The following is a 27487-nucleotide window of genomic DNA, read 5'->3' as shown; positions in this document are numbered from 1 at the left end:
TTAATAGTATAGGAAGAAATAGATGGGTAGATAGTGACAAACCCAATATAGTAAATGTTAATCACAGAAGGGGGGTGTAGTTGGGTGTTTATTACACAATTCTTTGAACTCATCTGCATGTTTTAAATTTTTTATAATAAATTCTGGAAAAACAACAAAAATCTCAATTTCTGAGATTTCTGCCTAAAAAAAACTGAGTGGGGAAGGGTGTTAACTGGCTTCCAATGGTTAAGGATCTAGTATATGAACAGAAAACAATAATTAAGCTTGATGGTGTAATTTCAGCTTAAGCTCTTGCATTATATTGTCAAACAAAAAGAGAAAAGCCTAGTTCCTTTAGTTCCATAGTCACTTCTGGAAAGCTGTTATTTCAGATTTTACTTTTCTATCCTTTTCTGTAAAATTCACAAAATGACTAAATTCATAGCTGGAAAACTGTTTATGGCTCATGAGCCAACATAAAATTAGTATGTTAAATAATTTTAGTCATTTAAATTATTTAAAAATAATTACGTAAGTGTTATATCACAACAGAGCTGGGCCTGGTGGCTAAGGCAGGATATGGTAAGTTTTTCTTGTTGTTTTTAAATTTTTTATTTGTTCTTTTTAGTTGTACATGACAGTAGAATGTATTTTGACATATCAAACATACATGGAGGGGCTGGGGCTGGGGCTCAGGGGTAGAGTGCTTGCCCAGCACGTGTGAGGTGCTGGGTTCGATTCTCAGCATCACATAAAATAAATAAATAAATAAAATAAAGGTATTGAGTCCATCTACAACTAAAAAAAATTTTTTAGAAAAAGCATCCATGGAATATAACTTCCCATTCTTTAATTTTTTTTCAGTTGTAGATGAAACAATACCTCTATTCTATTTGTTTATTTTTATGTGGCACCTGGGATGGAACCTAGTGCCTCATGCATGCTAGGGAAGGACTCTACCACTGAGCCACAATCCCGGCCCTAACTTCCCATTCTTGTGGTAGTATGTGGTGTGGAGTTTCACTGGTTGTGGATTCATATATGAACATTGGAAAGTTATGTCCAATTCATTCTACTGTCTTTCCTATTTCCATCCCCCTCCCTTCCCTTCATTCCCCTTTGTCTAATCCAGTGAATTTCTATTCTCCTTCCAACTCCCTTATTGTGAGTTAACAGAGGATGGCAAGTTTGTAGTCAGCTGTCTCGAAAAAGTTTTTTAAAAAGGTCAGTGCTAAAGTGCCCCTGGGTTCAATCCTCAGTACCAAATAAAGTTATATTACAAGGCTTTTTATTAATTGAATGTCTTTGATCTTATTCTCAGGTCAGTTTGTAGAAGAGTACTGAGATGAGTTAAGTTTGTGAGAATATAATAAAAAGCCTTTAAAAACTTTAAAAAGCATCTCTTATAATTATTTAATATACTCATTTTATTAGGAATGCTCATCAACCAAAAGTAGTTTTCTGGTTTGGGGCTTAATTCATGGTGATATGGGTATTATAAGCAAATTAGTTAGACAATCCTACTTTGCCTACTACTTGAGGTATTTTCATATTTGTATACTAATTAAATCTTAAATAGTATTTTTCTCTTAGTGGCATTTTAAAATTACCACATTACAGATATTATATTATTTGCTGTTTGTGAAGTATTTTACCCTTAAGCAGTCTAATTTAAGGGTATTTTCATAGTTTTATAAGTAAAGTAACAGATTCAGATAAACCCAAGCTGGAATGCTGTTTTAGTTATAGCACACAAACTCCCAAAAGAAGTTCTCCAAGGAAAAGAATTGTTTTAGGTTAAGAATAGTAGCCCCAGCTGGGTTTGGTGATGTATACCTGTAATCCCAGTGATTGGGCTGAGGAAGGAGGCTTCCAAATTTGAGGCCAGCCTCAGCAACTTAGTGAGGCCCTAAGCAACTTAGCAATACCCTGTCTCAAAGTAAAAAAAAAAAATTAAAAATATAAAAAAATATGTGGGAATGTAGCTCAATGGTAAAGTGCCCCTGGGTTTAATCCCCAGTACCAAAACAAAACAAAACCAGCTCCACTTTGAGAAAGGAGAGATAGTATCCCCTCAAGGAAAAAAAATTTTAAAGAAAAATTACCTATTAAATTAAAATTCAACTTGCACATCAATTATTCTAAAAACAGAACAATCAGGGAGACTTATTGAAATAATTGTCAAAAATAAAGTCCTTAGTGAAATTTTATTGATTTAAAACGCACTTTTAATTATAGACTTTTTCACATGATAGAAAATAAATTTGGGGCTTTGAGTGAGAACTTAGTGTTAGATTTAGCTAACACTAAACAAATTACAATTAAATAAACTTATTTCTTCTTACGTTATTCTTAGGAGGTAATTTATTCTAGATATTATTAAAACATGTGGATGGCTAAACAGTCAATGAAACTGTAATAAAAACACAGCTCTCCCCATAACATTGTATTCTGAAGCTTTTTATAGTTGTATGTAATCTAAAGTGACACCCAAGTACACATTAAAATTCAATTCTCTTAAAAAGAAGTTCTACTGCTAAAAAAATAAATAAAAAAGCAACAAACACACAAATCTATATTTGAGCTAGAAGATAACCTTTTTTTGTACAAATGCAGTTTCTTTACAAAGCATTTTAATTTCACAGCCCTATTATCTCCTAAGGGCCATACTGGTATTGGACAACAGTGGGTGATAATGCTTGATAGATGTGTAAAATCAAACATTTTAAACTCTCACCTCTGAAGGAATTAAAATTTTCCTCTGAATCAAAAAGCAAAACAATGTTTTCCCCCAAGGACCCTTGTTTTTAATCTAGAGGAAGGGCAGCTTTTGTCAGTCAAAATAAAACATTAACTATGAAAGAAGTGCTGCTGATATTTTTACACAGGCAAACATTCTAGAATAAATACAAGAAGCTAAAGAAAACTATAATAATAAAAAAGAAGACTACGAAACAGAATATTGAAGTTCTTACACTGAACCTTGAAAATAGGGCTTTCAAAATCCTTTCCAAAGATAAGTTAATATTTTGACATATACTATATTTATTAGTTATGCCAGATTGGTTAACATAGGTATTCCAAAATAGTGAGTGCCAACTCTGCCAGGCTTTGGGTTAGTGTGAGGCATTCAAAGAAGTATGAGAATATATAATATTTTATATATATTGAACAGCTCTTACTAAGTAGGGAAGATAGATGAGATACATGAAAAAATGGCCCACTAAATACCTTATGTTCTCTGTGAATGGCATGAACTTTACAAGTGTACATTTACGGACGTTCCTTCTCTCATTACTACCCCAAAGTGCTTGGCTAATGCATTATTCAAAACCCCTTCTATAAGGAATGTCAAGCTGATGGTGGTTCTTAATTATTAGTCAATAACATTTATTGAGCATTTATCATGTGTTAAGCACTATCCCAAACTATGTAAATAAGCATACTGCCATAGTAGCGGAGATGTTCTTCCCTAATAGGTTACTCCTCTCTAGTATGACCATACTGCTACTTCTACTAATTAAACTGTATGCTTAAAAAATTTGATTGTTTCAAAACTGTTGATGCCCATTTCACTTGTTACTATAACTGCATACTTTAATTAACTATTTGTAAAATTTAACTATTATGTAAGACCATTACATGAGTATAAAAATAAGTTATTTCTACAAAAATTAATATGAACGCTTTTGAGAAGGACAGTTACTTTAAAAATTGCTACTGAATTTACATGTGGCTAAGAGGATTACAGACTGCAGGAAAATCCTACATTTCTCAAAGGATTCTGGAGTCAATGCTTTTTACAAACAACTATACATTCTCACTCTTAAGAAATCAAAATTGGAAATTAAAGACAACTTACATAATATGGGTGTGGATTATGCAAGGAAGTTAAGGAATCAGATGATATGTAAATCAGGACAATCCCACTGACTCCTCGAAAATTTTAATTCTAAAATCTAGGTTCTTCCCCAATACTCAAAGGTTTATACGGTGAAATGAATGAAGCAAAAACTCTCCAATGGAGGTGACAAAAGAGGTTTTAAAGGATGAATGGAAAGGGAAACAGACATTTTTAAAGAATGTAGGAAAGGGGCTGGGGCTGTAGCTCAGTGGCAGTTCTTTCCTAGCATGTATGAGGCACTGGGTTCAATTCTCAGTACCAAATAAAAATAAACAAATAAAATAAAGGCATGCTGTTCATCTACAACTATAAACAAACATAAAGAAAGAAAGAAAGGGGGGGAGGGGGGGAGGGAGAAAGAAAGAGAAAGAGAGAGAGAGAGAAAGTAGGAAAGGCTTTAGAGTTGAGTGCACCAAAATTTGAATCTGGGTTTTGTGCTATATGATTTGGGTATCATTAATCTCTTTTGAGTCTCATCCTCCACATTTATAAAATGAGCCATAATAATTTCCTAGGACTACTGTAAGAACTGAGATCATGAACTTAATATATTAATTTGATGCTTAAAGGCATATGGTAACTTTGAGATTTTGAAGAGAAAGAGGAAAGTTTTGCAATTTTAAAAAACCATACATATATTTTAAGTAACCCCTTCTGCCCTTAATGATTCTATAATTAGAGAATTAAAGTCCTTTATGAAGCTTCTGACATAAGTACTGCCACTAAAATAAACTCTAAACCATATTATAGTTTCTCAAATTTGATTAAGATATGTTTTGACAAATGGTAGAGAAAGCTCAGATAATAAAGCCTGCAGTATTACCACAGAATAAAAGGATCAGTCAGTCCAAACCCACCTTAAACCTGACGTCTACTGTTCCTACTTAAATGTTTGTTCAAGAAGTTATTTTCATTAATTTAAAATAGTTTATCTGCACTAATTCCTAAACATCTATAACCATTTTCATGTCTTTAAATTTTTCTTTTTTATCAGTAAAAGATTCAGAGGCAAAAAGGTAACGGTTGAACATAGTGGGGAGGGAAGAGTAGGGGATGAATACAATGTTTTTGTTTTAGAGAGAGAGAGAGAGAGAGAGAGGGGTGGGGGGGAATTTTTTAATATTTATTTTTTTAGTTTTCGGTGGACACAACATCTTTGTTTGTATGTGGAGCTGAGGATCGAACCCGGGCCACACGAATGCCAGGCGAGCGCGCTACCACTTGGGCCACATCCCGAGCCCTGAATACAATGTTTTTTGAATGCAATAGATGGTGGAGTCACTAATAGGAAGAGGAAAAAACTTTGGAAGAGAAACTTGCTGAATATAATAGAGATATTATAGAGATTGTAGGCAGTTAGAAATAAGGGTTTGAAGCTCAAAAAGAAATGTGAGGTATATCATTCAGTTTGAGAGTTCTTGGCAAATGGGCATAAAGAATGAAGAGGATGAAGTCACCCAGGTACAATATATAGAACAAGGGAGGGGAAAATGAGCACCCTTAAACTTTAATGCAAAGTTAAGCTATATGTACACTGAGGAAAATGTTGAATATTCATCACATTTTCACATAATTCCAAGTTCCCCCAAAGGTTGAAAATTTCCCTTTGTATTATAAAGTAAAAGAAAGACAATCATGGCTCCCTGGGAAAAGGTAACTTTTAGAAGATGGACTCGGGAAGAATTGCTGGTGAAATCAATTGAGGTGATGAGCAGATGATACAAGGAAAACCAGCAAGGAATGTTAACAAGCAAAGGAAGTCAGTATACAGAGAAGAAAAGTCAATAGTGTCATTTAAGATGGAGACTAAAAAATATTCACTGGAGATCTTAACCGGACAGTAGTTTGAGAAGTTGGTTGAGGCAAGAAATTTTAAAACGAGGCAATAAAAACAGGCTGTCCATGGGCTGGGGTTGTGGCTCAGCAGTAGAGCGCTCACCTAGCATGCGTGAGACCCTGGGTTTGATCCTCAGGACCACATATGAATAAATACAATAAATGTATTGTGTCCAACTACAAGTAAAAAATAAATATTTAAGAAAAACAGGATGTCCTTTCAAGAAATCAAAATAAAATTATAGATTGATGTGAAAACAATGTCATGGAATCATGTTTTTAAATTATATTTTAAAGTTGGGCATGGTGGCACTTGCTTGTAATCCCAGCAACTTGGGAGGCTAAGGCAGGAGGATTCTAAGTTCTAGGCCAGCCTGGGCAACTTAGTGAAACCCTTAAAACTTGGTGACCCTTGTTTCAAAAGAACAACTACAACAAAAGGACTGGAAACCAAACTGAACTGAACCAAACCAAGAAAGTAATTTCAATGATTACATGTTTCAGTCCTTAAGAAGAGGGACAGTTAGGGAGTTAGGGACAGGGCTATAGCTCAGTAGTACAGCAACTGCCTAGCACATGTGAAATCCTGGGATTGATCTCTAGCTATGCAAAAAAAAAAAAAAAAAAAAAAAGGGCGTGGGGACAGTTAGAATAGCAAAAGGCTAACCTGCCAGGTATATTTTAACTTACTGGAAAACGGCTTTAACCTTTATATTAACAATGCCCTTTTTTTTTTTTTTTTTTTTTTTGGCCAGGAGTGGTGGGCAGGCCTATTATCATAACAACTTGGGAAGATGAGGCAGAAGGATTGCAAGCTGGAGTCTAGTCTGACTAACTTAATACAAAATAAATTTAAAAAGGGCTGAGAATGTAGCTCAGTGGTAAAGAAACACTGGTTCAATCCCCAGTACCACAAAAACAAAATAAAACAAAACAATCACAAAAAAAAACCCTGCCTCTTTTCAAAATTTTTAAAAAACGAAGTACTAAGATATAGTGATTTTAAAGGTTTCTGAAATATGTACCATGAAGTTGTTACAAAGTTATAATCCTAATTGTGGAAGAACTCAGTATAATCACAAAAAATGGAGTAACAATGGCTATTGGTTGTTGTATTACAACAGACACTTCACTTTTATTTCTCTCCTCATGAAAAACTAAAATATTCTTGTTCCTACAAGACAGTGAAGAAAATGGGCTCCAGAGGCTACAAATACAGCTTCCTAATACCTGTAAACAGATGAATAGGTTTTTGTTTGTTTTAAAATCGTTATACTGGGGTTGAACCCCATGGGCACTTTACCACTGAGCTATATCCCCAGTCCCTTCTATTTTTTAATTTCAGACAGGGTCTTGCCAAGGCTGGCCTAAAACTTGCAATCCTTCTGCCTTGGCTTCCGAGTCACTGGGATTAGAGGCACGTGCAACAGTGCCAGGTTGGAAGTACAGTTCTTTAATGCATTTCTTCTACAGAAAGTTTCTGAGTGTCTTCTAAATGCAAGGATTCAAGGACACGATTATGAACGTGACAAAAGACTGTCTCTGCCCTCACACTTTTCATAAGTGGCAAGAATAAACAAGCAATGTGTAACAACAGTGTTGAAAGTACTATGAAAGGAAAGCATAAGTTCTGTTAGAGCACTGAGGTGAGGATTTTTCCACTGAATAGTAAGGATTTCTATAAACAAAAAATGGCTCACAACCAACTGTGTGTTTTAAAGAACTTTGAAACTTTCCGACCTTTTGTTTGGTGCTTCACCACAACAGCTGTTTTAGAATTAGATTAAGTAATTGATAACAGGTCTTTTTCTTCTCTTCAAAAGGCTCCTTGGTTTGGGGAAATTCTCAGTGAAAAATTAACATTAGAACAGTGTGCCACTTATGTTTATTCATATAGTCCTTCTGCCTCAGTGAGTCACAGAAGATTAATAAATATTCATTGAATGAATTAATCAAGATGATCAATACTTAAAACAAGTTTTTCCAAATAACATCCAATAGCTATGACATTAAGTAATTACCCAGGTTAAATCAGCTTTGACCTACTGACCGGCAAGAAGTTTCTGTTTCTAGTTCAAGATTAGATTTGTACTAAATACAATAATTTAATTTTAATTAATAAATTTGCAACACTAGGGATTGAACCCAGGGGGGCTCTACCACTGAGTTATATTCCCATCCCCTTTTACATTTTATTTTGAGACAGGGTCTTCCAAAATTGCTAAGGCTAGCTTTGGACTTTGAATCTTCCTGCCTCAACCTTCTGAGATTATAGGACTATACCACCACACCTGGCACAATATTTTAAATTAGTATCTGAAGCCCTCAGCAAATGATCTTTTTTCCTAAAAAAAAAAAAAAAAATATATATATATATATATATATATATATATATATATATATATTAGACATTGATGGGCCTTTATTTTGTTCATTTATTTATATGCGGTGCCGAGACTTGAACCCAGTGCCTCACACATGCTAGGCAAGCACTCTACCACTAAGCCACAACCCCAGCTCCTCAGTAAATGATCTTAATACTATATGATGTCAGGGGTGTCAGTCATAGTATAAAGTTACAGAAATTGGACTGAGTTTGCAAAATTAAAGTGAAAAAGAATTTAGATAAGTAATAATGAAAGTACCATCACTTTACATTATTGTCTTGATATTTGGTGCTTAATATTTGTTAGGTTTATCCTATAGTTATTTTACTTCACAAATATACTCTAGGATAGAGAGACAGATGTCATCCTTATTTTACAAATGAGGTTTAGCATGCTATAAAGTGCAAGAAAACTAAAATCAGATCTTCTTACTCTAAATTTTTCCCCCTACCCTGCTTATATCTGCGTAATGAATACATTGCTAGACATCCAGATTTCCCTTTCTGACTTCTTTGGATATAAAAAGAAAATTCACATTGTATACTGGGAGTCCTTTCTAACTAGGGAGGCTAAAACATAGTGAGTTTTTATCCACAGAAATAATATAACAATGCAGGGCTTGGCGACACATGCCTGTAATCCCAGCAGCTTTGGAGGCTGAAGCAGGAGGATCACAAGTTTGAGGCCAGCCTCAGAAACTTGATGAGGCCCTAAGCAACTTAGCAAGACTCTGTCTTAAAATAAAAAATTAAAAGGGCTGGGGATGTGGCTCAGTGTTAAAGTACCCCTGGCACTGGAACAAAACAACAAAACAAAAAACAATAAATATTTTTTAAAAAATGGTCCTATTCCTTGTCATTACATAGTGTGATAGGAAATAGTTATATACCTATACTCATTTCCTATTTAGTCTTCCCCAACCCCCCAGTATCAGGGATTGAACCCTCCAGTGGTCTATCAGTGAGCTCCAATGCCAGCCCCTTTAAAATTTTGATTCATTTTTTCACTAAACTGCTGAGGCTGGCCTTGAACTTGCTATCCTCCTACCTCAGCTTCTAAAAGTTGCTGGGATTACAAGTCTGTACCATGACACCTGCTGTTTAGTCACAATTTATAGTATAGAAACTGTTCTGGGATAAATTTTCACTTTTATCAGGAAAATCTTTTGTTTTTCAGAAGTCTTATTTTCTAAAGACCTGATGAAAATGTGGCAAATATTTTGGCTATCTTTCTTAACACCAATATTCTAAAAATAATACTATCATTCAACATCTAAGTTTATTAAATGCTCTTTAATTTCACTTTGTAAAAATTCTCCATCAGATATTTATCACCTTTTAAGATCATGAAAGTTAATGAAATATGAATGTTAAATGACATGATATGAAAACACTGTAAATTTGAGAGTTAATTCATATTATAATAGGAAACCTTTCTAGAATGACTATTTCCTTTAAAATAATTTAAAACAAGCACACACAATTTTTCTTACCTTGAAATGTGTGTGTGTGTGTACGCGCACGCACATGCATATGTACTAAGGTGAAAAAAATCATGTCTATCAGGTGTTTCTATTCCCACAAATATAAGAATACCAGAAGAAAAATAAAAACTTGACCTACATTGAATTAGGCAGTGTTAAATTAACTGTTCATAATACACCATTCTCAACAGGAATCTTTTCTAAATCTTAAAATTTCTTGTTTTTTAATATATATATTTATTTATTTATTTTTATGTGGTGCTGAGGATGGAACCCAGCGCCTCGAACGTGCTGAGTGCTCTACTGCCAAGCCCCAACCCCAGACTTAATCTTTCATCCAAACAAATAACTTGTAGTGAACAAGAAAAATATATTAATTTATTATTATTATTATTATTTTTGTGCTAGGAATCAAACCTAGGACCTCATGCATACTAGGCAAGTGCCTTACCACTGGACCACATCCCCAGACCAAACTTTATTTTTTATGATCCCTGAATACTTCCTGAAGGAAAGTAAGATTCTAATTTTGGGCTCTGGGGTTAGAGGGTAGAGAAGTGGGACAAATCCTTGGTTCTTATTTGTATTCTACTTAACACAAAGTTAATTACCTTTTACTTAACTGGGAAAATCATTTTGGGAAAAGGTAATAGAACTATAAAAAGCTAATCATCTAGCTGGCTATGGTGGCATGCATGTGCCTGCAGTCCAGTAGTGGGAGACTAAGATGAGATCTCTTGAGAGCAGGAGTTTGAGATCCTTAGGTAACACAGTGAAACCCCATCTCAAAAAACAAACAAACAAACAAACAAACAATCTCTAATCATAAATTACCTTTAAGTGTGTAAGGTGCCTACTGCTAAACAAGTTTCCTTAGTTTTAATAAGGAAAAAAATTAATTTTTTGAGTCACTGAGTAATAATAGATCTGCAAAAATCAACACAGTTTTTTAAAGTAAAATTAACAGCAAATTCACTAAAACATTTTCATCAGTGAGGAAACTATCCTGGGAATATGTCTTTGTTGGGGATGTACACTTGTCCTTTATTTGTACATTCTAATTTTTTTTTAATTGATAGAAAATTCTTTCCTCTCCTGGATGTATGCAATCAAACTCATTTCCTAGATTTCCTTGGCTATACTATTTTTATCTATAGGACAGGTCTTAGCTCAAGACAATGGTCTTGCTGATTTGGTAAAGCCATGCTACCACAAATCATCAGTATTTTATCCTGGCCCTTGAATTTTAATTTGAAACATAATCTGAAAAAAGCTCTTCAAATGCCTCAAAAAGTCTGTTAAGGAAAAGACTTTTGGACCATGATCAACTGCCTGTTAGACTCCTTTTAGCATGACACATTTCCTACCAAGGTCCTCGGAGCACTTCTGCTCTCTGGTCTGGAAGTCTGAAAGTCAGTTCAGTGGTGGACTTAGCAAAAAATGATAGCCCAAAGCCTAAGACTTCCCAGGGTTGTCCCCCTTCATGTGGTCTGTGTACATAAATAAATTGTTAAGGATTCTTCTTGAGTGTGCCACAGTTTAGTCAGCCATATCTAGCTCTCCAAGAGTTCTTTACTTTCTGCCTTTTCACTCTCCTGGAACTTTCTTCCTCTATTACAGTTACACTATTGCCCCATTTCCATTCCTCTGTCCTCAGCCAGAAAAAAATAAATACTAAATTAAGTGTGAGATTATTTTTTCTAACACCTTTTAGTTGGTCAATGAGAACTGAATTAAGGATGTGTTAATGCTTTGTCTTGTGGGAAAAGAATAAAGGGCACAATTCCACAGCTGTCCATGTCTCACTTCTCTGCTAGTTGAGGAATTCTGCCTCAGATCTTTTCACTCTGCAATATGTAACTTCTGCTAAACGTTGGCCCTGGTAATGGGAGAGAAAGTATAGCTGAAAAAAAAATCTCACTTTCCCCTCTAGTATGAAGTCTACAAGAATCTAAAGGGCATATGTCATGTCACTAAAAGGAACTGTTACTTAACTCTTACTTAACTGTTACTTAACTATTAACTATTACTACTTAATAATGAGTATTGATAGGTATTTGACACTTTATTAGTACTTGGATTTTTATAATATAGGAAAATAATTTTTCTAAAAATTGGTTTTACAAAGTCATGAGTTGAGGGGAAATTTACCTTACTTTTTTTTTTCTTTTTGCTTATACATAAATAACAACATCTAGAAGGGAGAAAAAGTAAAAAAAAAATTTTACCTAGCTTTAAGAGATATATCTAATTTCATTATGTCTATGATAATTAGGTTTACTTTTCAAATCAGATTTAAGAAGCATGCAGGCAAGGTCAGAGAAATGTAAAATAAATAAGGTCTAAGAATACATTCTTCAGAAACCAAAAGCACTTTGGTTTGTAGTGATAATGAAAATTATCACTGCAGTTGAACAGTTAGGAAAAGAGCCTTGCTCTTGGATAGTCAGAATTAATATTATCAAAATGACCATACTTCCAAAAGCACTATACAAATTTAATGCAATTCCGATCAAAATCCCAATGACATTCCTCATAGAAATAGAAAAAGCAATCATGAAATTCATCTGGAAAAATAAGAGACCCAGAATAGCTAAAGCAATCCTTAGCAGGAAGAGTAAAACAGGTGGCATCACTGTACCAGACCTTAAACTATACTACAGAGCAATAGTAATAAAACAACATGGTACTAACCCTAACCCTAACCTTAACCCTTGTGAATTCAAGGCAAGCACTCTATCAGCTGAGCTAAATGCCCAGCCCAACATTCTTGTATTTTAATTAATTCATTCAGTAAGCATTTACTAAGTGCCAAATATATGCTAACTACTGGGGATACCAAGATAAAGCAGTTTCTGTCCTGATGATGCTCTCAGATGCAGTTTAGCCTCTTGCCTAAATTACTGCAAGTCTCCTAAGTAGTTTTCCTACCTACCCTCATGACCCTATGACATTGCCAGACTCTCTTTCTGGAAGTTATGTAATTCTTTTTCATACAGATCTATCAAATCAAAACTCCTCTGCTTTTAAGATAATAGGCAATTATTTTATTACTGTCCCTAAAACACATTAGCACCTATTCTCAGACTTCCTTTCACTCTTCATCCACTTGTGTTTGAAGTGCTCTTCTGTTTTCCTATCTAAATCCATTCTTTCATCAAGACCCAACTCTTCCAAAATACCTCTTATCTACATTGTTCCCTCCCCTCTACTGCAAATTTTATTTTCATTGCTATGTTTTTTAAATCTGGGGAGAAGATCAAGTTTTCAAAGGTGTAGATTTTTTAAAGTAGATGGTGAATAGTTCTTTTTTATCCATGAGAGACTTGAGGAATAAATTAATCTTAAAGAGAGTAAAAATAATTTCTTCACTCTTGGAATAATTAAAAGATTTTGTAACCTACTATGTGTTGAGATGGAAAAGGTAAAAATGGTACTGAATGGCTTAAGCATCCATTTGGGTTTTGTTTGTTTGGGTTTGTTTGAAAATTTGGGTTTTTGTTTGTTTGGAAAGGACAATTTCCCTTGATCTTTGATATATTATTGTACAATTCTATAAACTGCTGGTTCCAAGACAATTTCCTAAAAGTCATTCCTTATTTTATATAATTTTTAGCTTGGAGATAGTATACAGAGGAATGGAAGAACTTTACTACAATTAAAATATTTATTTTCTAAGAGCCCAAGTACTTTGTTTCTTATCATTGTTATTCATCTTTAAAGAAGTGTCTTGAGATTTCAAAAATCTTCTTCAGTGGTATATTCCCTTTGTTTATTTTTACTTATAATTTTATTAGGTTGGCTCATATGAGAGCTCTTTATAAATCAGAATGGCTGAATATTGATATTTTATGTTTTTGTTTTATAGTTACATTCCTGGTTGTTCTCCAGTTAGTAAAGTAGGTCATCATTCAAGAAGGAAAGCTGTGAGTTGATAAATATGCAAAGGAAAACTGGCATTCAAACTTAACCAATCTTTTACCAAAAAGTTAATAGTATACAATCTGATTTTCTATAATTATGTTATATTTTTATGACTAACCTCTGAGAAAGAAAATATAGCCAGAATTAAAAATGTATATAACATGAAACCATCTTAATCTTTTTGTTTTTTTGCTACCAGAGATTGAACTCAGGGGCACTCAACCGTTGAGTCACATCCCCAGCCCTACTTTGTAGTTTATTTAGAGACAGGGTCTCACTGAGTTGCTTAGTGCCTCACCATTGCTGAGACTGGCTTTGAACTCTGAGATCCTCCTGCCTCAGCCTCACGAGCCACTAGTATTATAGGTGTGTGCCACCACACCTGGCTCTTATTATATTTTTGATTTGCATTTCCCTAATGACTAGTGATGTTGAGCTTATTAGCCATTTTCGTGTCTTCTTTTGGTGAAATGTTCATTCAAATTCTTTTCCTTTTTAAAATAATTTTAATTAGTTTTAATTAAAAATAATTCCTGTTTTTTTAATATGCCATTAGAATTGTATAAATGCCAGAAAGAGAGTCTGGCAATGTCATATAGGGCATGAGTGTAGGTAGGAAAACTACTTAGGAGACTGTTGCAGTAATTTAGGCAAAAGGCTAGACTCCATCTGAGAGAAGCACTAGGATAGAAATTGCTTTATCTTGGTATCCACAACAGTGTGATGGTTAATTTTACTTATCAATTTGACTGAGCTACAGGGTCCCAGATATCTGGTTAAACATTATTCTGACTGTGAAGGTGTTTCTAGATGATATTAAACATTTGACTTAGACCCAATGAAGTAGATTTCTCTTCCCAATATGGGTAGGCCTCACTCAAGCCACTGAAGATTTGAATAGAACAAAAGGCTGAGTAACAAATAATTCTCTTTGCCTGACAGGATTTGAGTGGAAACACTGGTTTTCTGCTTTTGGACTCAGACTAAGACTGGAACTTACATTATTGGCTGTCCTGATTCTTAGGCCTTTGGACTTGGACTGAAATTATACAATTAGTTTTCCTGCATCTCCAATGTGCAGATCTTGGTACTTTTCACTTTCCATGACCACGTAAAGCCACTTTCTTTTAATAAATCTCACCCTCCACCCTCCCCACACACACATACCCTGCCTGCCTTTCCCTCCCTCCCTCCCTCCCTCCCTCTCTCTCTCTCTCTCCCTCTCTCTCCTCTCCCTCCCCCACCCCACACAAACATATCTGCGATTGGTCTGATTTCCTTGGAGAATTCTGACTAATAAAGATTTTGGTACTGAGAAGTGGAGTACTGCTATAACAAATACCTAAAAAAAGTAGGAAGTGCCTTTGAAACTGGGTAATGGATAGAGGCTGGAAGAGTTCTAAGATGCACGCTAGAAAAACAAAACAAGATACTATGAAGGATCTGCTAAAGGGAATTCTCATAAGGGCTCAGAAAGAACAAAGGAGAGCTAGAGAGAATATTTCTATCTTCTTAATGACATAAATAAATCATGAACAGAATATTGGCAGACACATGGATGGAAAAGCGCATTCTGTTGAGGTCTTGGATGGACTAAGGAACATTAGAGGACACTGGAGAAAAGGTGATCCTTGTTATAAACTGGCAAATAACTTGGCTGAATTGTGTTTGTTTTCTAGTGTTTCATGGAAAGTAGAACTTAGGAGCAACAGAATTGGATATTTAGCTTAAAGGATTTCTAAGTAAAGTGCTAAAGGAGTACTTCTTTTTGAATGTTTATAGTAAAATTCAAGAAGAGAGAAATGAAGAAGAAATTGTTAAAGAAAAAGGAACCAAAACTTAGATTCTATCAGTTTGACTATATTTCAAAAAATGAGAAACTATTTGGAGAACACCAAAGATGTGGCTGATATACCATTTGATAAGGAGGTGAATATGAGTGACTCGTCATCCCTCTTAATAAAAGACAGTAGACATATGATATTATGCAAGCAGAAACAGTATCAGCTGGAACTAAAGGAAACAGAAAATGAGACGTAATGAAGTAAAGCTGTGAATATTCCTCTCCTTTCCAAAAAAGGGAAGAACCCCTAAAGCAATTCAGAGGTAATCAGGGCTGCTACTCCCACCCCAGGCCCAGAGTGGGATTTAGGGAGTAAGTTTGTTGGGGCTTGGGGAAGTAAAGCTGCCTCTACCTCAATTTGAAAGTATGGGACCACACCCAGCAGAGTTGAGAAACTGGGCCATTCCATGGATATGGAGAACAGAGCCTCAAATGAAATAGGATTATTCTCAAGTTTTAAGACCTAATGGAATTTACCTTGCTAAGTGTTGGACTTATTTAGGACACAACACTCCTACCTTCCTTTTGATTTCCCCCTTTCAGAATGAAAACATGTATCTTATGCTTGTGCCACCAATGTATTTTGGAACATTTCTTCAGTATAGGAAAATTTTTACTCAAAGCCAGATTAATTGATAGAGATGGAGTTTGGTTCAAGATGAATCATATCTGGTCTTATTCATGTTTAGATAAAATTTTGGACTTTAGACTTTAGAATTAATGCTAGAACATGTTAAGATTTTGGGGATGTAGGAAGAAGATTTTTTTTTTTTTTTTTTTTTTTTTTTTTGGTTCCAGGGATTGATTCCAGGGATGCTTAACTACTGAGTCACATCACAGCCCCTTTTATTCTTTATTTTAAGGCAAGGCCTCACTAAGTTGCTTAGACTGGCTTCAAACTCTTGATCCTCCTGCCTCAGCAATTCAAATGTGGGGATTACAGGCAGGTGCCTCCACACCCAGCAGAATGGATATATCTTGCATGTGAGAAGGAAATGAATTTATGGGCCCAGGGATGGAAAGTAGAACTTATGTTATGGTTTCATGGTAAAAAGTTACAGCCTGAATGTTTGTATTCCCACTCCCCCAAATTCATATGTTGAGGTCTTAATCTTCAATGTGATAGAATTCAGAGATGGGGCCTTTGGGGAAGTAATTAGGATTAGATGAGGTCATGAGGGCAGGCCACCCATAATGGGATTAGTGTCCTTATTTGAGGAAGAGACCAGAGTTCTCTCTTTCTGCCATTGAGGACACTGAAAGAAGGTGGCTGTTGCAAGCCAGGAAGAGAGCTCTCACCAGAGAACTGGTGAATCTGCCAGCACTTTGATCTTGAACTTCCCAGGTTCCAGAACTATGAGAAATAAATATCTGTTGTTTAAAGCCACCCAGTCTAGACATTTTGCTACAGCAACCTGAGCCAACATTGATTAGTTATTGTTGAATTTTAAGAGATCTTTATATATTTTTGGATATTAACCCCTTATCAGCTGTATGATTTGCAAATATTTTCTTGCATTCTATGGGTTACCTTTTCTTTCTGTTGACTCTATCCTTTTATAAAAGTTTTATTAAATCTTTTCCTTTTCCTTTAATACTAGGGATTAAACCCAGGAACCTAGGCATGTTGAGCAAGTACTTTATCATTGAGTTACACCCCAGCCCCAGTTTTAAATTTAGATGTAATCTAATTTATTTTTGTTCTTATTGTTGCCTGTAAACATTGGTCTTTAAAGTCATCATAATTTTCTGATTATATTAAAAGATTACCTTTAACTTATGATTTTCAATAAGCAGTATTTGTTTAAAAAATTTTTTTTTAATCACCTGAAACTTCCTTTAGTTGTAATGATATGCTGTTTACTATTCAAGGCCCTACTACAAATCACATTTGAACTCACAAAGTGGCAAGATGAATTTAGGCAGGTTCGAAGAAAAGACTCAATGATAGTTTATTCTGTGGTAAATTGTCGTGAGCCAGCCTGGGCTGTGTGTGTGAGCTGTGAGCATTCTGAGTGCATGAGTGGACTGGACTGATGTTGCTGCTCTGTCTGGGCTGTGCACGTATGTGTCCTTTTCTCTTGCTCTGCCTTTTGATCCCACACAGCACCTGAGATGGGTGTGACTTGCCCAGATGTCAATCAATCTACTGACCACAAGATATCACGAAACTAGACTCAACCCCCTGAAACCTGACCCTTCGCCTTATTTGGAAAGAACATTCCATCCAACCTCCCTTTGTGTGTCTCCCCATATAAAAATAAAGAATTCAGGTGGCTCTCTCTCTTTCTAACAGACCCCTAGGGTCTAGAGCCCTCCTGGATTTTGAAAAGGTATTTTTGTGTGCTTGTATGCTTTCTTCACCATTTTCTCAGTTACTGATGTAGTCAGATTTTGTGAATCCAGCATAGGTTGCCAGCTTGATTAGATGGTGACAGTAAATGATGGAGAATGCCAGAATGATTTTTAGTAGCAAAAAATTTTTAGTAGCAAACAGACAAAAGTCAACCTCTTCCACACCATCGAAGGACATTCAATTGCAAGTAAGAAAATTACTTTGAGTTAGGCTAAAGCCATTATACTGAGAAACAGCCTGACAGATTAATTGTCTTATAAGACAAGAAAAATATGATTTTCAAAAATGGGTGCTACTAGGTTTTTCTTTATTTCTTATTTCTATAAGTGATCCTTTTCTTGTGAACAGAAGTTTGCAAAAATTCTCTGCTGCACATATTAATGAATTATTGCCAACAACTTTAAAACAGGTCTTTGGTTCTTTTTTTAAAAATATATTTTTAGTTGTAGATGTACACAATACCTTTATTTTATTTGTTTATTTTTATGTAGTGCTGAGAATTGAACTCAGTGCCTCATATGTACTAGGTGAGCACTCTATCACTGAGCTACAACCCCAGCCCCAGTCTTTTGGTTCTTAATGACATGACAACTCAGTACCATGATTAATAGAAAAGATTTTCATTGTTTCATCATTATATAATTTTTTGGACAGAAATTATTCCAGTGGATTCTAAGTCAATACATAAAGCTTGAAGTTAACCCAAACATCTTTAAATTTGACATACTAGAAATTTCAAGATCCTTTGGAATCTTTTTTTCATTCTAATGGGAATAAAGTTATGATTCCTCTGATAAAACTTCCATTGGGTTGGTTTCTACCTCTTAACCCTATGCAAAAGAAGGGCATTTTACTGTCAGATCTTCCTTAACAGAGAGTAAGAAATTAAGCTTTATGCAAAAATTTATATGAAGACCAAGACAGGAAAAATATTGACAGTAGCCTCAGTTACTGATGAAAAGGAACTATTTTTATTTAAAGTTTTAGTGTAAAATAAGAAAGTATATATCAAGAAATTTCCGATAATTAATCATTAAAGACACATTCCCTTTAGCCAGGTTTTTACAATGAGCATGCATATTGTATTCATTTTTTGTATCATGTGAAATGGCTCACTGATTGAATTTAGAGGATACAAGTTTTGTTAATATTTAAATGACTATCTAGAATTTACCAGGGCTCACTCTTGTGGGAATACTTGGTTTTAAAGACAATTTAAATGAAATAACAGAAATGATTTTTTTTTTTTTTTTTTTTGCAGCAATGGTGTGGAGATACAACCTAGGGCCTTGTGCATGCTACAGAAGAACTCTCTCCCACTGAGTCTGCATCTTTTAAAACAATCAATCATTTTAAATATTTCTGAGTCAGTAATTGGATTCTTAAAGCAGTCCCATTTTTGAAAGATCAATGAAGCATCTTAGGAATCCAGGATAAACTAATTTGACAAGACCAAATACAATTTCTAGAAAAAAACAACTATCAAAATATTATATGATGAATGCACATACCTCCTGGGCTGTGACCGGCATTCTTCCTCCCCGCTATCTGCCTCCTGTATAAATAGAACATAAAAAAAAAATTAAAACCTAAAAGTTTTATAACATGGTATCGCCAATGAAATTTTTACTAAGTTTTATATGTGGGCATAGTGTATTTATATTGTTCTGCACTTAAACTAAATTCTCTTCATAAAAGGTGACTTCTTCCAACCCAGTGGGTTGATGTCATTGAAACTTACTCCTGGAGGAAATAACATCAGTTTACAAATAAATCTCATTGATAACAAAGTGCTACTCATTAAAACAACTAGCTCTGAAAACAATTGAACATATTATGTTATTTTTGTGCTACTTTAACTCCAAAATAAGTGACTAACAGCAAAAATTTCAAGATGACCTATGATTCTGATCTCCAAAGAACAAACTAAAAAATGTACCACTTCCAAGTGCTCCTGATCAAATCATTATCACCATCAACATAGTGGCTACTGCTTATTGAGAACTCGTGCCAGGCACTGTGCACAACACTTTAAGTACCTACTTATTTATAAACTATAACAATGGAACTATATTTTCACTGATTCTCATACACATATAACAAAGAATAAATTGATATAAAAAAGCACTTAATAGTTTAACTGTAGTATTTGTGGGGTTTTTTTTTAGTAGCACATAAATAGTCTTAGAACTTTTTAATGTGTGTGCTATACTGGATTTCGTGTGCTAGGCAAGCACTCTACCACTAAGCTATATCCCCAGCCCCATAGTCTATGACAATTTAGAGTTAATGGATGCTTTACAAACAGAACACACCAAAATTCATAAAAAGGAAATAAATTGTCCAGGTAAACGCACACGATGAAGCCAGAATTAAACAAACAATATAATGCCTCCCAATTGGTTAAAAACCAATTTACCTCTCCCTAGTCATAGTTAGGAATTAGTATATATTACTATATTATACAATCTTCACAGAGAAAAGAATAATGACATGAAGGAAAAGTGATAAATGATAAAATTAATGATACTGAATTTTTTCCTTTAAATTTGCTCCTTGACATTTCATTCATTCATTCATGGTACTAGGGATTGAACCCAGGAGTGCTTTATCACTGAGCTACATCCTCAGCCCTTTCTTTTTTATTTTGAGACAAGGTCTCCCTAAGTTGCTTAGGCCCTAAATTGCAGAGGCTGGCTTTGAACTTGAAACCCTGCCTCAGCCTCCTGAGTTGCTGAGATTTACAGACATACATCACTGCACTGTGTTGATATTTTATACGTGTTCTCCCATTGCTTTTGCCCTATCTGGCATACACACAAATAGGAAGAGAAAAATAATCTCAAACAATATGTGGACTGTCTGCCAATGACCCATTTATATTTTCTAGTTTATGTAGCCATCCCCATTTACCTCTGAACTATTCTGTCTCCATTCCAAGTCACAGTCAGACTTTTATTCCTCCGTTATTTTCACATAAATAAAGTTGCCCAAGGGAAGAGAGCTGAGCTGATAGTCATTGCTGAGATCTGAACACCTAAAGCCCTTTGTGCAACCCATTGTCAAGTCCCTTCCCAGTCTCTCCACTGCCATCTATCAATCGCTTTTGTTCCTACATCATTTGGGTGAGCCATAGGAAATGGGGATTAATAATTATTTACAAATTGTATAAAAACAATTTTAATTTTAAGGATGCTTACAATTTTCCCCAAAGGAAGAACAGACATTCTACTCCCAGAGGGAGGACAGGTACAATATGCATTATATAGAGCATTATACTTTTTGCCTGTAGGAGAAGTTTTAGGTTCAGAAGATATTTAGCAACTCAACAAGAAAGGCATTAAAATGAGAAAGAACTGTATATGGAATCAAAGGTCAAAACCTGGAAAAAAAAATGAAAAGATTCAAATAAGCAAATGTAGATGTACTATTTTTGTGTCCAAGGGAACTGTAATAAATAGAAATAATTTCCTGGGAATTATTTCCTATTTAACAAATAGTACTTCATTATTATTATTGATTAACAGACCTCAAATTCTGATGTACTCCTCTCAAATTATTATTATTATTATTTTAATATTTATTTTTTAGTTTTTCGGTGGACACAACATCTTTGTTTTGTATGTGGTGCTGGGGATCGAACCCGGGCCGCACGCATGCCAGGCAAGCGCGCTACCGCTTGAGCCACATCCCCAGCCCTCAAATTATTTTTATTGCATGAAATATTATATAAGGAAGAATGTATTTAACACATATTTAAGTTATGAGATACAATAGTAAAATGAATATCTGTGAATGTCATTCCACCTTAGGGCTAGAATAATATCGACCTTTGCATCCACCTGTGTACTTATTTCCTATTTCCTATCCCATGTACTAGTATCCTGAAGTTTATAATTATCACCCCATTTTATTATAAAAAATTTCAAACATACAGGAGTCTGTATGTCCACCATCAGGATTCTAGCATGAATACTGTCTATACTTGCTTTTTCACATATCTGTTCATCTATCAATCCATAAACCCATATTTATATAAATATTCTTGTCCTTAAGTACATGTCACTAATTAAAATTCAGTATTTCGTTATAGTTCTTTTTTTTTCTTTAAGGTAAAACTTACAATGAAATGCATTTTTTTTTTTTTTTTGCAGTGGGATCAAAGCCAGGGGCATTCTGCCACTCAGCTACATCCCCAGCCCTTTTTATTTTTCATTTTGAGATAGGGTCTGTTCCATATATTCCTTTTTACCCATGAAGTCTTTATTCTTCGAGTTTGGGTATTATAGTATTATACCGTACCATTGTTAGCTTTCATTAAGGGGACCATATGACCAAGTCCTTTAAAACTTAACTCATTTTGAATTGAGTTTCAAACTTTTGAAAGTGCAAGGATTCAATTTTAAAGTTGGAATCCCATGAAATGTGTTTTCTTCATTAGGAGTAACATCATAACTCTTCACATAGATGTTACACTAGTAGCAGAAAATCCTATTGACTTCCTCTCACCCATCTCGAATACCTTCAGTGAAATTGATTTAAGGGTAGTGGGATATTCCATTTAATAAAACAGGTTTAGAACATTATTTTATCTACTATAGGCCCTCCCTCAAAAAAGTTTTTTTCTTGGATTTTTTTCCAATATTCAGACTCTGAAATTTGTAATTACATCCAAGTACTTATCATAACTGAAAGATTTCTGGTGGCTTAAAATTTACTAGCACTTAATGAAGATACACTTATTACTGAAAGAAACCATTATGCTAGATTAGTAGGAAGAGTCAGGTTGCAATATCTATCACTTTTGAGCCAGAAGTATTCTTTCATAATAAGATGCTGACCTGAATCAACATTATAAAAGAATACTTCTGGCTCATTAAAAAAAAAATAAAGTTGTAAATTCTTAAATTAATGTTGGCCTTGTTTCCAAGTCCTGTCTTCCATTTTGTTGTTCTATACTTCCTGACCACTCTTACAAAAAGCTTACAAGCCTCTGAAGAAACTGGAATAGGCTGTTATTTTCTCAAGGTTTACAAATTAAGTGATTGATTTTTAATGTATTCTCTACTTCTATTTTGATTTTTAGATTTTCTTAATATTTAAAGATGTGCCTTTTATTGGATAATGTTAATTTACGAATGTAATAATGTTATTTCACAATTATAATAATGTTACATGATCATGGGTATGGCATTCTTGAAAGAATCTTTACAACTCTCTCTCTCTCTCTCTCTCTCTCTCTCTCTCTCTCTCTCCTCTCTCACTCTCTCTTTAAAAAAAAAAGTATTTAAAAAAAAAAAAAAAAAAAAAAAAAAGAATCTTTACAAAAGATGTGAAAGGAAAGTAGTTTTCCTAAAACTCATGGCTCTGATTGCACAGTCCAATTTGCTTTTGATGTTTCTATAAGCAAAGGTCACTTTCTTTTAAGGCTATTTTCAGAACTTGTCTTTGTATTTTCTCTATAAACTATAAATGCAATTATGTCTATTTGGAGGCTAGAGTACCACAGGCAGCCTTACATGTGTGCCATGAGAAAGTTCAAAGACTCAACAAAAAGAAAGTCTATGGGAACTCAAAATTTCATTTTTTAATGGTAATCACCAAGATTTTCTCCAAGAAATAAATTGTTATTTTGTATTTTGTAATTTAAAAGCAGCTATTAGTACATTTCTGAGATATAGCAGGAGACCAAAACATTTTTGAAAAGAGAATAAATATATGAAGAAAAAAAGAGAGATAGGGTCCCATTAATCTGCCCAGGCTAGCCTTGAACTTATGAGTATCCTGCCTCAGTTGACCAAGTCTGAGATTATAGGCATGTACCAGCCTGGCTAAATATGCACAAATTTTAAGTGCACCATCCAATGATTTTTTTACAAATGTGTACACTTATGTAACTCAGATTTTGGGCTATCAAGAAATGGGACATTTCTGTCACCTCAGAAAATTTTCTGGGCTGGGGATGTGGCTCAAGCGGTAGCGCACCCGCCTGGCATGCGTGTGACCCGGGTTCGATCCTCAGCACCACATACAAACAAAGATGTTGTGTCTGCTGAAAACTAAAAAAAAAAAAAAAAAAAAAAGAAAAAAATTTTCTTATGTTTCCTTCCCAGTTAATATATGGCACCACTCATATCTAGAGGAAAACATTGTTCTGATTATTTTTCCACTACATTTTTCCCATGAAAAATTAGTATATAAAAAGATAAAAGAAAATATAAGATTAGTGTCTGACATATGATTCTATTTACATGATTCCAAAAAAAAAATGGGGTCATATAGTTTGTATTCTTTAATGGGAAGTATTTTTTTTTTTACTCAATACAATATTTTGGGGATTCCTCCATGATGTTGCAATCAACATTATTTCCATTCTTTTCATTGCTGAGGATTCTATCATATGAATATACTATAGTTTATTCATTCTCTTGTTGTTAGATACATCTGGATTGTTTGAATTTTGAATATTTTGAATAAAGTTATAATATGAACATATTTTGTGTTTTTTTTATTTTGGTAGACATACGCTTTTCTTTCTCTTAGATCTTGGGGTAAATGAATTTGTAATTTTATAGGAAACTATGAGGCTTTTCCCAAAGTGTACCACTTTACACTCTTATCAAAAATGTAGAAGAGTTACAATTGAGGTTTGATTAGTAATTTTTTCTTCCATTGTTATTGTTTTCTGCATTCTCAAAAACATCTGCCTGGCAAGTGTTGTAGTTCAGTGGTAGAGTGCTTAATTGGCACACGTGAGGCATTGGGTTAGATCCTCATCACCATATAAAAATAAATAAACCATGTACAACTAAAAACAAAATATTTTTAAAAAATTGCCTACCCTCTAGTCACAAAGATATTTTACTGTAGTTTCTTACAAAAGCTTTATGGGTTTGTATACAAGGTCATCTAAATTTAATATCTGTTTGTAGTGTGAGATAGAGATAGATGTTCCTTTTTTAAAAAATATGGATATCCAGTTTTCAAACACTATTCGTTGAAAATACTTTCCTTTTTCCATTGTAATATTTGGTCTGTCTGTAAAATATCAAATGACAGTAATAAATGAAAGTCTACTTTTGGCCTCTATTCTGTTCCACTGATCTATTTGTCAATCCTTATGCAACTACCACTCCATCTTGATTAGAAAACTTGGAATGGAACCACTATTTGACCCAGTTATCCCACTCCTTGGTCTATACCCAAGGACTTAAAATCAGTATACTATAGTAATGCAGACACATCAATGTTTATAGCAGCTCAATTTACAATACCTAAACTGTGGAAGCAACCTAGATGCCCTTCAATAGATGAATGGATAAAGAAACTGTGGTACATACACACAATGGAATATTACTCAGCATTAAGAGAGTATAAAATTATGGCATTTGAAGTAAATGAATTAAGTTGGAGAATATTATGCTAAGTGAAGTAAGCCAATCTCCCAAAAAACAAAGGCCAAATGTTCTCTCTGATAAGTGGATGCTGACCCAAAATGGGGGAGGGAGGGCGCACATAAGGAGAATGGAGGAACTTTGATTGGGCAAAGGAAAAGGAGAGATGGGAAGGGGGTATGGGGGTAGGAAAAATGGTAAAATGAGATAAACGTCATTACCCTAGGTACATGTATGACTGCACATGTGGTGCAACTATGTTGTGTACAGTCAAAGAAATAAAAAGTGTGCTCCATTTGTGTGCAATGAGTCAATGCATTCTGCTGTCATATATACCTAATTAAAATAAATAAATAAATTTAAAAATTATAAGAGGCAATAATAACATCTAGGGGAAGTGAAATAAAATACATCTACTTTGTTTTCTTTCAATATTAAACATTCTAATTACTTATGGATACAAAAAATTAAATTAGAAATAACCAAGGTTACAAATGAAAACATTAGACCAACACACACAGACACAGAAGAGACATTAAACTGATGGCATGATGAAGAGACATTAAACTGATGGCACAATGTTCTAAAATTTTCTTTTTCTTTTTGGTACCAGGGATTGATTCCAGGGCCCTTAACCACTGAGCCACATTCCCAGCCCTTTTTTATTTTGAGACAGGGTCTTGCTAAGTTGTTTGGGCCTTGATAAGTTGCAGAGACTGGCTTTGAATTTGCAATTCTCTTTCCTCAGTCTCTGAAGCCACTGGGATTACAGGAGTTTGCCACCACAGCAGGCATGTTCTCAAGTTTCCTAAAATCATTTTTAAACTAATGAGTAAACAAATGCAGTTAATGACTCTGACCAAAAAGAAATTCAAATATTTAACAAGTAGGTATATTGGTAATATACTTTTAATTAGAAGGAAATGAGTTGCTACTATGATAATATTCATATTTAAAGCTATACAAGTAATGTTTTAGTCTTCAATAGGGGAAAAGATACTGGGTAAAATTTTTGATGGGCAAATGACTAACACATTCATTGAGAGCTGCTAGAGTCCATAAGAGAAACAAAAAGGTATGACCCAATATCATACTCAAGAGGAAGATAGACATATTTGAAAAGTTGATAAAAATACAGTATAAATGCATGGCACAAGAAGACCATGCCACAGGAATTCAGAAGAGAGCCCTCACTGAGGATATAGTATTCACAGGGTAACTGGATTTTGAGTTCAGTCTTGAATGTCTTAAAGGACTGATAGGCAATTTGAGACATGAGAAAATGAAAGAACAACAAAAATACCTGTGACACCTTGTGGGTGGCAGTGAGCTCATTAGCTTAGTTGAAACCCAGGGCTTGCCTTTGGGTAGGCACCAAAGATAAAACTGGAGGGGGCAGGGCTTTAAATCTGATCCATTGATGGAGAAGCCAGGGAAGGTATTTACGAGCATCTAAAAACCTGGGTAGAATTACAAATATGGCAATAACAAAAACTTCTTTATGGAAACAGGCTAAAATTTATAAGGCCAATCATTTTTTTTCCCCCTAAAGCTAGAAAACACTGGTTAGTGTCACCACAGATGTCCACTAGAGGGCAGGCAAACCCAAGTTTACACTGCTGTAAAACTGGAGAAAGCACTGCTTTCACAGAAAATACTGATAGAACACTTCATATGCTGCTGTTGTTTAAAGACCGGTTTCAGTGCCTTTAACCTTGGACAGAGCCTAAGCTATGAGACCAATCTTCCACAAAAATCTTTTTGTGGTATAAAACATTTCTTAATTGCCAAATGGACCAGGAAGCTTTGGGAATTGATTGAGCTGATAGGTACAGGTGCTTATATAGGGCAAGCATACCTGGATATCCAACAGCAGCACTCATTACTGGCTTTACTGGCTACCTTACCTCAAACTCAACTCAATCACCCATCTCATGCATATCTTAAACACAGCCTAAATTTCAATTTAAGTTCTTCCATTTCCTTTTGGTCATTTAGAGAAATGTTTGGTCTTAAGAACTCATACCCCTTCATCAGAGGTGAGATGAGGGGAGGCTGCTGAGGAGATGTTCTGATATGTGCATTTGCCTCAGCAGGCTGAGGAGCTGTCATAATTGAGGGCAGGGGCGTGATGGTGGGAGTCTTCAGTTCTCACTAACTATGACAATCAATCATCATCATTTACAACTAATTAAAAGGGTTGAGAATTTTAACAAACCTTTTATTTACTTATTTTTTTAAAGAGAGAGAGAGAGAGAAGAGAGAGAGAGAGAATTTTTTAATATTTATTTTTTAGTTTTCAGCGGACACAACATCTTTGTATGTGGTGCTGAGGATCGAACCCGGGCTGCACGCATGCCAGGTGAGTGCGCTACCGC

General features: G+C 34.7%; 1 protein-coding gene across 4 annotated transcripts in view; it reads right to left on the bottom strand.

The window, feature by feature from the left end:
* The window catches only part of SSH2 (slingshot protein phosphatase 2), a 255428-nt gene that overhangs the window by 128492 nt on the left and 99449 nt on the right, over positions 1-27487 (bottom strand). For all 4 annotated transcript variants that reach the window (XM_081272257.1, XM_081272259.1, XM_081272260.1 and 1 more), the window contains one exon: positions 19227-19270. In XM_081272257.1, coding sequence (XP_081128383.1) covers positions 19227-19270 — 44 coding nt within the window. The remainder of the gene's footprint in view (positions 1-19226; positions 19271-27487) is intronic.

The sequence above is a fragment of the Spermophilus citellus genome (assembly GCF_964194105.1).
Source record: "Spermophilus citellus genome assembly, chromosome: 17".
Taxonomy (NCBI): Eukaryota; Metazoa; Chordata; class Mammalia; order Rodentia; family Sciuridae; genus Spermophilus; species Spermophilus citellus.
Note: the sequence above shows the minus strand (reverse complement) of the source record. Positions and strands in the feature narration are given on the sequence as shown.